This window comes from Pollicipes pollicipes, unplaced genomic scaffold, assembly GCF_011947565.3.
Source record: "Pollicipes pollicipes isolate AB1234 unplaced genomic scaffold, Ppol_2.1 Scaffold_7231;HRSCAF=8579_pilon_pilon_pilon, whole genome shotgun sequence".
Classification (NCBI taxonomy): domain Eukaryota; kingdom Metazoa; phylum Arthropoda; class Thecostraca; order Pollicipedomorpha; family Pollicipedidae; genus Pollicipes; species Pollicipes pollicipes.
In genome coordinates this window covers 10,719,109-10,731,679 of record NW_023597034.1, presented here as the reverse complement: position 1 = coordinate 10,731,679, position 12,571 = coordinate 10,719,109, and the positions used below count along the sequence as shown (strand labels likewise).

Below are 12,571 nucleotides of genomic sequence, written 5' to 3'. Positions count from 1 at the left end.
GGCGGGCTGCTCTAGAGCGTGGTTGAGCATCACGTTTTTTGGGCCTCGAGCCGGTCGCGGCTCTGGTCATGCCGCAATGTTCATGTGAGAGAGAGTACGTTGGGCAAGCGGCGCCGGCTGGACCGCGGGCGCCACGGCATTGCGCCGCCGCCCTCGGTCCGCGCAGTCTCGGGGTGGCGCGCACCGGGACTGCGAAGGACTGACGGCTCCAGAGGACTCCCTCCTCAGCAGTGACCTTCCCGGCCGCCGCCTGGCGCCGGGGCGTGCCCGCCGCGGCGACGGGGCGTCTGTCTCGGAGAAAGCACGGGCGCGAAGGCCGCCGAATGGAAAGGTCTTATCTGCCGATCCCGGTGTCGCCATCGTCCCCGATCAGGGGACGGTGAGCGGCCGAGCCCCCTCACGCGCCGTCCTGCCGACCCTGGGGAGGGGCTCACGGAGCCGGGCTGACTTCTGCCAATGGCCAGGGGCCGCCGGCCTGATCAGTATCGGCGTCCTCCCATCAGGGGACCGGCGCCGGTCGCCTCGACTGACGCCGGCCGGCGCGCTGGCGCCGGGTTGTTTGTCGCGCGGCGTGGACGCCCCCCGCGTGCTGGCCGCGGCGTCTGGCGGTAGCTGGTCGTCCGTCCCGGTGTTTGGCTGCGATCGTTGGGGCCGGCGCCGGCGGCACCCGCGCATACCGCGGGACCGGTGCCGCCACCCGGACGCGGCTAGCCTCTGACCGGGCCGTTGCTGGGCTGGCGCGCTGATCTCCGCGCCGGGGTCGGGCGGAGGCTACTTCTGATGAAGATGCTCTGGTGCATGAGCGGCCGGCTCGCGGAATCAACTTTCTCTCTCCCTCGGATGACATCTTAAGCCGTTGCGGAATGCCTCACGTGACCGGGCTGCATGCTGTCTCTGTACTTAATTATGCTGACCGGCTGCTGCCCTTTAGCTCGCTCCGGCATTATGCCGTCTTCTCATAGGTGGATTATGGAGCATGTGATCGTTATCATTAACGTATGGGAACGGTCCATGCGACAAAAAGGAGCAACTCTTGCACCTCTTGTAGGAGCAACTCTTGTCCCGCCCTTGTACGCCGTTCACCACTCGTGATCGTAAAGCTCCCTGCGCGTTTTTTTCTCCGTCTCCTCTTCGTCTATCTCGTTTTATCTGGTTCTCCGATCCCTCCTGTGTTTCCCGCACGTTTGCCCGGCTTTCGCCCTTGTCCGCTCCTGCCGGGCCGGACGTCCATCTGCCTGTGAACGCTCGCCCAGATCGCTGCTATAACCCGCCCGCCGCGTGGCTCGCCGGCCCCGGGGTGCGCCGCTGCCATGGTTACATCGACGGCCGTCGGCCGTGGACGCGCCGCGCCGCGCCGCGCCACGTCGGCGTCGATAGGGCTCGCCGGCGGCGCCCTGGCTGCCGTACGTGTGGCCGGGGCGGGGCGGGGAGCCGGGGGTACAGGTGGCCTCCCCGCCGGCGTCAACCCGCATTGATAGCGGCAGCGACGGCTGGCGACGGCTGATGTCTACGGCTTGCGGAACCAGATTGCGGGATCAGGTCGGGGCCACCGCGATATCCGCGGGGCGTCACCGGCACACCGGGTGCGCAGGTTGCCGGTTGTCTGACGGAGACTGCCTCGAGGCAGCGCTGCTGGACGAGACCGGGAAGACGGCGGTGGTTAAACGCCCGGTCATGGTCGGTCGCGGGTCGGTCGGTCGGTGCGAGTGGCCGCAGGCTTCGTCTGGAAATCGTAGTGCCGTGCTTGCTGCAGACACGGGCCCGACGCGTGACACGTGGCGAGTTGGAATGCGTGCCAAGCTCACAATGTTTACGAGAGTGGACTGGACTCTGCCTCCCTTATCTTCTCTTGCAGAATTAATTTTGATAGTTTTCCGTTTTCACTGATCGGGTTGACGCGGGAGGTGGACCTTTCAGTCTTCTGAATCTTCAGGTTGTCGATGCGAGCCCTCCCCCCCCCCCCCTTGACCGGGCTCTCCCGTGTCTGGTCTGCAGGAGGGCGCGTTCGCACTGTGCTTCAAGTCCAAGCACTTCCCAAACCAGTGCGTGGCAGCTCGGCGGGGCTCTCCCCTGTTGGTGGCCATCAAGACCAAGGAGCACCTGGCCACCGACCACATCCCCATCATGTACAGCAAAGGTAGGCCGGCGGGCGGTCACCTGCGGCTGGTAGTGTCCGGACAGGACGCGCCAGAGCTGAAGCCGTGCCAGCCCCGTCTGGCAGCTCAGCTGCCTGGCGTCTGGTAACTCTGCCGCCAGAGAGGACGAGCAGAGGAAGCGTTCATGTCGGTTGCGCTTGGTAGCAATCTGGTAGAAAAATGTAGCATTGGTAACCGAGTTGAAGTGCGATTTAATGCGTGTTTTTGTAGAGGTTTCTTGGTTGATGCGATGCATTGTTCTGTGAACTGCCACTAGTTGTACCTGTAGTTTGCTTTGCGGCAGCGTGCTGGCTTCAGAGCCCAACAGTTGGTCGGCTTCTCGCAAGATCAGCGGTATGTCTGGCACGGGCGCCAGTCGTACGTAACGCTGGCGGCCGCGCTTCACTTTTTCCGTTGCGTCACGACTTAATCTAAATGGCCGGATGATAAACTGATAGTCGTATCGGCCGGGGTGCGAACGATGGCCACGCGTTGGGCGACGGCTATCTGGACTCCCTGTCGACAATGCTAATGCTGCAGACGGTGTTATCTGGCGGAACCTAAATTGCTCGATAGTGCCTCGGTGCGGTCGCTTGCACCAGTTAGCTGAGCGAGGCTGTGCTGATTCCTGGTCTGTTCAGGATCATACCAAAGGTCGCGGGCGTCGCCTGACACCTGCATGGCCGGCGCGATGGTTTCCTAACATTGGGCGTGGGCTGCGGTACGCCATGGCTTGGCGCTAAACCCCTGGCGTGTTGGCTGACTGTGGCAACGGCCGTGCGGCAGCCTCTGTGCGCTCGCCGGCCTTGACTAACCCTGCCCTCCTGCACCTCCCCCGCCGGCGCATGCTAACCGCGCTGTGCTCCCAAGGCTCTGGCGAACCGGTAGAGAAGCTCTCGCTGGCGGCCATCGGGCTGTCTGGCCGAGGTACGTGTTCAGCCGCCAAGGCTGCGGTGCCCTTTGCATGCTGCCGCGCTGGCTCCGTCCCCGCGGGGGTTTGGCTGACTTGTGCACCCAGCTTTCTCACAGTCGGCTGGCTCTCTGACGTTTGGCTGCAGCGAACGGAGGCCGAACTGCAGATGCCAGTGCGTGGTCGGAAATAAAAGGCATAGAAGATCGGTGGAATTACGTGCCCAACAGTCTAAGTCGCCTGTTATCGTTAAATTGTCCCTTACCTATATACCTCATTTGGCGCGCAAATGAAAAGCGTCTGCAGTTTCGTCTCTAAGCTGCTGTCTACTTGATGTGGATGTGCGCATGCGTAGAGTGGAATGTATCTGCCAGGATGCCTTGGGTTCGGTCCCCACCTACCTTTGCATGATTCCTGTTCGCGCTGGCTTCAGGTGCGCACGACATGGCTCTGCATGCATCGGTGTGTTTGCAGGCTTTCGTAGACCCTGTGTCGGGCACCTGTAGGTCGTAGAGCGTTTGCGGTTTCATTACGCATGTTAGGTTGCGTGTGGTATTTCCTGTTCATTTTTTGTCACGTCGGCAGTACCGAACGGTTTGCCTCGGACCCAGACTCTCTGCCCTCTACATTCAAAGCTATCGCCTTTCTCGATATTACCAGTTTGGTGATTTCTCTTGAGTTGAGGCGCCTCGGCGGTCTGAGCGCCAAGACGCGGCGTGGTTTCTTCTGTTCTCGAGCGGGCGAGCGTCTGGCTCCGGGGGCCGGGTGCGGCGGCCGACCGCGCGTGTTTCGCGCTCACTGTAGCCCTCTCTGTTGTCTCTCCCTGTCTCTGCTGCTGGCTGTGGCGCATGCTCCATCTTCTCTCTCTCTGAATCTGCAGACGACTGTCCAGGTACGGTGGTGGCACGGGCCGGCCGCGGGCCACAACCACACAATCACACAACCACACAACCACACAACCACACAACCACACAATCACACAACCACACAACCACACAACCACACAACCACACAACCACACAATCACAAGCGCACGGCCAAGGGCTGCTACACACGGGAGGGGGGGGGGGGTTGCGGGCCTACAGAGCGGAAACACGCGCAAATTGAAGTCTACCCTAGAACCGTAATCATTGAACCGTAGTTGGCATCATTAGTAAGCAGAAACCGTAGTTGGCGTTGTATTCCATGGAGTCCCGGCGCTGTTTTTTTTTTTCGTTGCGCCCACTAATTTAGTTCCGTGTACTGTGTACATTTGATTTTTTATTGCGCTTGTTTGTTTTAGGTTTGTGTTTGCTCGTTGCACATATGGCGTTTTTGTCGGCATGTCATCTGATACACGCTGCCGTTTTATTTGCACCTATTATTAACTGTTTTGCTTTTACTCATCTGTTCTCGTTTGTTTCTGCTTGCATGTAGTATGTTTTGTTTGCATTTCTAGGCGACGATACCAAGGCACGGAAGATCAGCCCCACAGACAGTAAGTGGTTTCCTTCATCTGGCATCGCTATGCGGCCGCGAGTGTGCACGATCACTGCAGCGATCACACGGATCAGATCACTCGCATCTCGGTGCAGTACACATGATCACAATTACTTTGTGCACTTTTATGGGATAACGCTAGGCAGGAGCTTGCGCTGAAGGAATCCATCATGCTGTGGCTGGTAGCCTTACACGGTTTTCCATGTGGGATGTAGTTGCAGTAATGACTAGGTACTGCTCCACCTTGGGAGGCTGGTTGGCGAGGCGAGGCGTGCTGCTGTCAGTATATTTTCACCCCTTGGAATGTGCCCGCTTCATGAACACTTTGTACCTTCCTCTCTGTTTTCTTGTCAGCACCGAGGCAATTCTGTCATCCATCTTGCTTTCTTCCTGGAGGAGCGGTGTCGCGGCCGGTTTTCAAGTCGGATGTTGTGCTCGCTCCTCCTGATCACCCCTTTTCAATGTCGTGACGCATCGATCCAGCCGCGCAGGACTCGATCAGTCTCTTCGCCTCCTCCGCTTGTGTGGTCTGACTGGCATTATGCATCGCTTCGCGGCGAACATTTTTCGCTGTTAAACTTCTCCCCAGCTCTTCAGGCCACCTAGTTGTGACTGGTGCATATATTTTCGGTTGATCGGCTTCTTTGGCTGACTCCGCCGTCTGACTCCCGATGTCCTGCAAAGTTACCACTCTGTGTCGGTGCCCGTCCGACACTTTTTCGCTTACATGTCGCGTTTGTCTAGTCTCCGTCCCCAGTCTACCCCACGTCGTCGCTTGCCTCTCTTCGCGTCTCCCCCGCGCCGCGAGTGTCCCGGTGTGGGCGCGGGGTCCCGCGCGGCAGCCGAGCCCTGACGTACTGACATCATGACTTGTATTGGCGTCACTGTGACGTGTACTGACGCGGCGCCGCCGGCAGTGCGCCAGCCGCCACGAAACGTGCCGCTCATCCCTCGCTCCGAGTCGACGGCCGAGTTCCTGCCGACTGGCGACACGCAGGAGATCGAGTTCTTCCTCGCCTCTGACGCCTCGGCTGTCATCGAGCACACCAACCGCGTCATCTACCTCGAGGTCGGTGGGCGGCACCGCTGCGATCCCGGGCGCCACGGCGTCGGCTGTGCTGAAATGTGATCGTGTTGGACTTGACTGTCTAATGGTCTGCTGAGAACCGCGGGAGAACATTGGAGATGGTGGCTGCTGCGGTTCTCGCTTGCTCGCTCGCTTCTCGCGGCTCTTGCTCGCTCTCGCGGTACAATCTTGCCTGTATATTCCCATGAATGCCGATCTCATTGTGGGGAAAATGAAATGTCTCTCCACTCTTCGCTCGTTCGTATTCGCTCATCAGTCGGCAGTCGTCGTTCACTCAGCTGCCAGTCGCTCGGCCATTGCCTGGCCAATGCCGGGGCAGTACCCGTTCTGTGTCGTGTCTGTGGTGCGCCCCGCGCCCGGGGCTGACCGGCCGTGACTCCGGTCGTCAGGACGACGACGTGGCCTGGATCAGGGACGGCATGCTCACCATCCATCGGCTGAAGCGGGCCTCTATGGACGAGAGCAGCACCCGTGAGGTGCACACGCTCATGATGGAGATCCAGGAGATCATGAAGGGTGCGTACCATGCCCTCCGTTGGGCGGTGGGGCTGGGGGACTGGTCATACATGCGGAACATTGCCTGCGTGTTCCACTGCGATGAGAAGCGTGCCGCAGTTTTGCGTTGATTATGTGTATTGAGGGCGTAAATGGTATGTTCTCGGCCGCCTTGTGTCTGTGGCTTTCATATCGTTACTCTGTAGATGCTGATGAAGGAGATCACGGCTAATGAACCTACCTTGCCCCGTAGGAAGCTACAGCTCGTTCATGCAGAAGGAGATCTTCGAGCAGCCCGAGTCGGTCGTCAACACGATGAGGGGCCGCATCAACTTCGACACCGAAACTGTCGTGCTCGGCGGGATCAAGGCGAGTTCTCGTGGCGTTTCGATCGCCGGTTTCCGTGCAGCCCGGCCGTTTGTTCCGCTGTTCTTCTTTCGGTTCAGACACTGGCTGCATGGGGTGTCCACCCCGTAAGTTGGTTCTGTCGTTAGTCTCTATTCGTTCCAGCATCAGGTTGCTTCCCGTGTATTCTGAGGTCGCGCTTACCATGCATGTGGTTGGTGTGCGCTCCAGTAAAAGAGTTGATGAGCACCCCAGCGCTCGCTCGCCCTCCCTACACGAGGCACCTCTCCTGACACCGGCCCGCGTCGTCTGCCAGGAGTTCCTGCCCGAGATTAAGCGGTGCCGGCGGCTGATCCTGATCGCGTGCGGCACCAGCTTCCACTCCGCCATCGCCACGCGCCAGCTGCTGGAGGAGCTGACCGAGCTGCCGGTGATGATCGACCTGGCCTCAGACTTCCTCGACCGCAACACGCCCATCTTCCGCGACGACGTCTGCTTCTTCATCTCTCAGTCGGGTCAGTGGAGCGGCGCCGCTTCCGTCTGGCGGGTTGGTGGCATTGTCTCTGCTTTGGGAGCTGCGCTGGTCCTGCGTCTTTGAGGTGTATACGATAGGAGCAGCTCTTGTCTTAACGCGCGTTATGTGGTTAAGGGCTAAAGGGTGGGACATTTGTCCCGCTTGCGGTGGTTTTGGTGACTTTGAACTCGGCAGTCCGTGTCTTGTCTGCCCACGCTCGCCACGTGAATCTGCCCACTCCGCCTGTCGTGCGGCTGACCTGTGTTTCGACCGGGCAGCCGTCATATGAGACGCCTTACGCACGGCATGGCAGCGCCTCCCGCCACACCGTTCGTATCGGCGTACCTCTGGTGCGCGCCCTGACCGGCGCTCCGGCGCTCCGCCAGGCGAGACGGCCGACACGCTGATGGCGCTGCGCTACTGCAAGACGCGCGGCGCGCTGATCGTCGGCATCACCAACACAGTCGGCTCGTCCATCTGCCGCGAGTCTCACTGCGGCGTGCACATCAACGCCGGCCCTGAGATCGGCGTCGCCTCCACCAAGGCTTACACGTCGCAGTTCATCTCGCTCGTCATGTTCGCGCTGGTTGTGTCCGAGGACCGGCTGTCGATGCGGCCCCGGCGCACCGAGGTGAGCTCCGGGGCGGGCCGAGGTGCGGCACCCGGTGCGAGGGGTGGCCTCGCAGTGCGGTGGGAGGTGGTGCGGTGCCTGGCGGGAGGGGGTGGCCGCGCGGTGCGGTCGGAGAGGTGGGGCGGCGCCCGTTGGGGGGGGGGGGGGGGGGGCGTGGCTGCGCGACGCGGTCGGAGAGGTGGCTGGTGGCGGTGCGGCGCGGTGGCGGATGGTGGATCAGGCGGGGCGAGCCAACTTTGCGAGCACGGGCATGGTGTTTGTGCTGTTGGGAGTGTCTTTGTCGGATGCGCAGCTGGATGGCTGTTTTTCTGTCTGTTCATTTGATGTCCTCTACGGTCATCTCGTTTGCCACTTTGGTGTGAGTTTTGCTCGGCGTGTAGTGCCTGTCATCCTGCCTGTGTTTTGAGCCCGGTGCCTCCCATCAGATTATTCGGGGCTTGAAGCAGCTGCCCGAGCTGATCAAGGAGGTTCTGAAGCTGGATAGCCGGATCGAGGAGATCGCCAAGGGCCTGTACCAGAACAAGTCTATGCTGGTGATGGGTCGCGGATACAACTATGCCACCTGCCTTGAGGGCGCGCTGGTTAGTTGGCGAAGGAGACGCGGTGTGGCGCCACTGGGTTGGGGTCGTCGTAGAGGAGATCTGACCTGTTACAAGGGACTTGGTGCTTTTGCTCGGGTTCTTGGCCAACATTAAATCTTCGGAGACTAGGTGAAGGCTGTGGTGCCGTCGTGTGATGTAGATTCATAGCTCGGGAAACGAGCGAGGGCTTGCTTATTTGGAGCTGAAGTGTTATGATGGCACGCGGGCGCGGGCTGCTGTGCGCGGTCTTCGATCATGTTTGGTCACTTACCTTGCCATTCAGATGTGTCATGTGTCCCCACTCCTGTCTCGTGGCCGGCCCTCTGAGCCACCGCCGCCGTCGCCGCCAGAAAGTGAAGGAGATCACGTACATGCACTCTGAGGGGATCCTGGCTGGTGAGCTGAAGCACGGTCCGCTGGCGTTGGTCGACCCCGGCATGCCGATCATCCTCATCTGCACCCGGGATCCCACCTTCGTGGTGAGTGTCTGCTGCCTGGTGTCCGCCCGGCAGCGCTCGCAGGACGCGTGCTCGCTCGCAGCGCTCCCGGGCACGGGGCGTGCAGCGGTCGTCTACCGTAAGCTCGCTCGCGGGACGCGGGGAGTGCTCCCGGGCACGGGGCGTGCAGCGGTCGTCTACCGCAAGCTTTCACCGCTGTTGTAAGCGACGCTTGCGTGTTGAAACAGCCGCAGTCTATTCTGACGCTGGGCTCAAATCCTCACAGCAGCGGACGCCGTTCGGTCGGTGGCCTCCCACGCCGGCTGAGGCGACGGCCGGGGAAACCGGAGGGGCCGAGGTGTCGCGCTCCTCTGAGATGGGGACCGGCGACGGAGTCCAGGCCGGACGGCCCCGCCCGGTCGTTCGCTGCTGTCACGTCACGCTTACCCGTTGCTCGTGTTGCAGAAATGCATGAACGCGCTGCAGCAGGTGACTGCCCGTGAGGGGCGGCCCATTATCATCTGCAACAACGGTGACCCCGAGCCGGCCCGATTCGCCAACGAGCTGCTGGAGATCCCGCCCACCGTCGACTGCCTTCAGGTGGGCGCAGCGAACCGGATGAGGTGCTGAGTGTGATTTCGTGGTAGAGAAAGCTGACAGAGTGGAATTGTGTTTTGTGACTCTATTCCTAGGAAGTGTCTGTGTTTGTGGTGAAACTGTGATAAGGCCTCATGTTGACCCGCCATTGACCGTGCCCGCAGGGAATCCTTACGGTCATCCCACTGCAGCTGCTGTCGTACCACGTGGCTGTAATGCGTGGATGCAACGTCGATTGCCCCCGCAACCTGGCCAAGTCTGTCACGGTCGAGTGACGCGCTCGCCCCGCCCCCTAGCGAGGATTTAATGCGTCGAAGGCCTCCGCCACGGACTTGCTGCCAGCTGGCTCAGTCGACGCTGCCCAGCGGCCGCGTACCTCACGAGAGGTTCGCGCCGTTGTCACCAGATGGCCGTGCGTGCGGGCGTTCTAGTGGCGGTGGCGGTGCCACACTTCAGTGGGACTGCAAAAGGAACTATTTGCCGCCGTCGATGTGGCGTTGGCTGGATGCCAGAGAATTGGTAAGGTGTACATGTCTGGAGTGGAGGACGTATCATGTGTGTGTGCGTGGGGTTTGCCCTCCCCGTGTTCGGGACATGTTGACGCCGCTGCTGTGATTAGGTAATCGTCGTTGTATTTTTGGTAGGTCATCGGATACGACGCCGTCTCGTTCGCTGAAACAAGTGCCTTATTTCGTTGCAGTGAACGTTCGCTTGGTCACAGAACATGATTTTCATTTTCGTTGTGTGAACGAGGCTGCGTTGCATCTATTGTATATTTTCTTGGTTCTGCTATAATTTCCGGTTTTTCGTCGGTTTAGTGTTGGTATATATAGCTCCTAATGTCTGCAGCATGCGTGAAAGTAGACCGCATCTTGTGTCCATTTTTGAGCGCAAGTGTGCATTATTGCTACCCTGAAGGTTTATCCGTACAAAATAACCCTGGGACATCCTGTGTGTTCTCTGAGTCTTGTTCTCTATCGCGAATGCGTGCTTGTAATTGACATTCCATTCAGCGGTGTCTGCCGCGTTGATGGTTGCTAGATGTCGAATGTCTTTGCCACATGTTGCTTTCGCGTGTACATTTTTTCAGGCATATACAATGGCTCTTGTCCACTCTTTTGTGTTTCTCGACTGGAGTCCTCGCTCGATTTTTGTATCTCGAGTCTTCGAATCTTTGTCCGGTGGGTTTCGGGGAAACACGACGGCGTTACTGCGGCTCGGAGGACGTCTGAAACAGTCTGACTCATGCCGGGCTGGTGAATCCGGGTCCGAATGTGGCGCATCCGACCACCGGTGTAACTGCCGTGCTCTGGCCGGTCCGGATGTCTGCGGCTACCGGTGTAATGCCGTGCTCTGGCCGACCCGGATGTGGCGCCTCCGACCACCGGTGTAATGCCGTGCTCTGGCCGGTCCGGATGTCTGCGGCCACCGGTGTAATGCCGTGCTCTGGCCGACCCGGATGTGGCGCCTCCGACCACCGGTGTAATGCCGTGCTCTGGCCGGTCCGGATGTCTGCGGCCACCGGTGTAATGCCGTGCTCTGGCCGGTCCGGATGTGGCGCCTCCGACCACCGGTGTAACTGCCGTGCTCTGGCCGACCCGGATGTCCCGAGACCACTAGTGTAAATGTCGTGCTCTGGACGATCCGGATGTCTGCGACCACCGTGCCTCTGGCCGATCCGGATGTCTGAAAATGTGAGGCAGCATAAACGCCCGGTGGATTATCCCCCGCCTGCCCCATTTTGGAGGAGCTGGCACCAGCCGGCTAGGTCGGTAGTGGCTGGGCCACCTCCTGACGGCGCCGGGCGTCTCCGGCGCATCGGCGCAGTACCCTCTCCACAGCAGTCGCCAATGTAGGTCAGAAGCTAGCTTGCGTAGGTCCTGCGCGAGCTCTGGCGGCGCGATGGAGACGGCGTCACGTCGCATCGCTCTGGAGGTGGGGCCGGCGAGGGCACCGGCATGTGGGATGACGTGAAGACGCTCTCCGTCTTACTCGGCCGCCGGCTGCATGCTTGTGCGAGGAATTGGCTCTGCATTTTTAGATTTGCTTGCATCGCAGAATGCGGTAGATTCTGCAGTCACCAGCACGCCGAGGCAAATAGAACCGGACGGATCAAAAACGCTGAAGTTGTTTGAAAGTGTAATTACATTTTTCACAGGGGGCTATCCCATCTCAAATGGTATGTTCCATCTTAATGTCACTCGGAAACTTGACTATGTAAAATCAACATACAATCAGCAATGACGGGTCACACAGTTCTTTGAGGGAGACTGCTCCGTAATTCATCCAAGGCAAATCATGACTAGCTGAAACAGCGGTCCTCTAATCCTAACTAAAGGCTAACTACACAGGCACAAAGTCCTTTCGAGCTCGACTATAAATATAGACATATCGTCAATGCTCTTTGGTGGGTGCCTCGTTTATTGAAGTGGCGCAACTCATCAAATAGTGTTTCACGCGTGCGCCAGATGCTCGTGCTGCATAAGCCATGCACAAACATTATCGATACGTGCGATTAGCAAACACCCATTCGTGCCACAGAAGGCTGCTGTGTTCACCGCCATCCCCAGCAGGATCGCACGAGTAACACGAAGTTGACATCGATGAATAATTGATCATGGTTGGGTCAAGCCTAAAAAACCGGCATCATCACCCCAGTCCGCAACTCATGACTACGTCAAAACACATCGCTTGACAAGCGTTATACCACCATGATCCAAGGCTCACCAGACTAGCCGCATCTGCAATAAAATTATATCAGGAACTTATCCCTGCCTAAAACTCAAATCCGACGCGCATTCAGACATCATGAACATGCTGCAGCAGGTCACGCCTGCTGGCATACGACACCATCTTGGAATGGTTGGCGGCGTCGCCACCTGAAAGTCCGGCCAGCGGATACTGTTGGGGCGAGATGGTCGGCGGGCCGGCCGACGGTCCGCCGCCATCGACCCAGCCGTCCTGCTGGCGCCCTGGTGGCGGCACAGAGGGGGTCTGCTGCGGCGCAGACTGCTCGTGCCGCCGTGGCAGCGGGGCCGACTCCGGCGGCTGCCTGGGTGGACTCGCCCGCGACTGCTGCCAGTCGGCTGGCGCGCGGCCATCCGGCCTCTGCTGGGGGAGGCCCTCCGAGGAACGGTAGTGGCGCGGGAGCGTGCCGGCCCGCTGCAGCGCCGGTGGCGCCTCCTCGGCCTGATCGTACCACCACGGCGGCGCGCCGGACGACGGCGGCGCGCTATCCAGCCGCGACCGCTGCCGGGGCAGCGAGCCGGTGCCGGACGGTGGCGTGTGCCGCCGGGGCAGGGTGCCCCCGGCCGGCAGCGGCGGCGCGCCGGACTCGCCCCAATCCTGCGGCGGCCACTC

General features: G+C 60.1%; 1 protein-coding gene across 5 annotated transcripts; it reads left to right on the top strand.

The window, feature by feature from the left end:
- The first annotated feature begins 1,997 nt into the window (after nucleotides 1–1,997).
- Nucleotides 1,998–10,327, top strand: LOC119109528 (glutamine--fructose-6-phosphate aminotransferase [isomerizing] 2). Of its 5 annotated transcripts, XM_037233175.1 has the most exons (13): nucleotides 1,998–2,137; nucleotides 3,006–3,062; nucleotides 3,926–3,937; nucleotides 4,484–4,522; nucleotides 5,442–5,593; nucleotides 6,001–6,127; nucleotides 6,360–6,475; nucleotides 6,768–6,966; nucleotides 7,352–7,596; nucleotides 8,022–8,177; nucleotides 8,528–8,656; nucleotides 9,080–9,214; nucleotides 9,376–10,327. In XM_037233175.1, exons 1-13 carry the CDS (start codon nucleotides 2,125–2,127, stop codon nucleotides 9,484–9,486), a joined length of 1,491 nt encoding a protein of 496 aa, XP_037089070.1. In that variant the 5' UTR covers nucleotides 1,998–2,124; the 3' UTR covers nucleotides 9,487–10,327. The 5 variants fall into 5 exon arrangements, with proteins under 5 accessions (XP_037089070.1, XP_037089072.1, XP_037089071.1 ...); XM_037233177.1 differs by lacking the exon at nucleotides 3,006–3,062; XM_037233176.1 differs by lacking the exon at nucleotides 3,926–3,937.
- The last annotated feature ends 2,244 nt before the right edge of the window (nucleotides 10,328–12,571 follow it).

What these genes read in the sequence shown, in the direction of transcription:
- LOC119109528 (XM_037233175.1), top strand. An exon ending in ACCGCGTCATCTACCTCGAG is followed by an intron (nt 5,594 to 6,000) that starts GTCGGTGGGCGG and finishes TCCGGTCGTCAG; the next exon opens with GACGACGACGTGGCCTGGAT. An exon ending in CCCGGGATCCCACCTTCGTG is followed by an intron (nt 8,657 to 9,079) that starts GTGAGTGTCTGC and finishes CTCGTGTTGCAG; the next exon opens with AAATGCATGAACGCGCTGCA.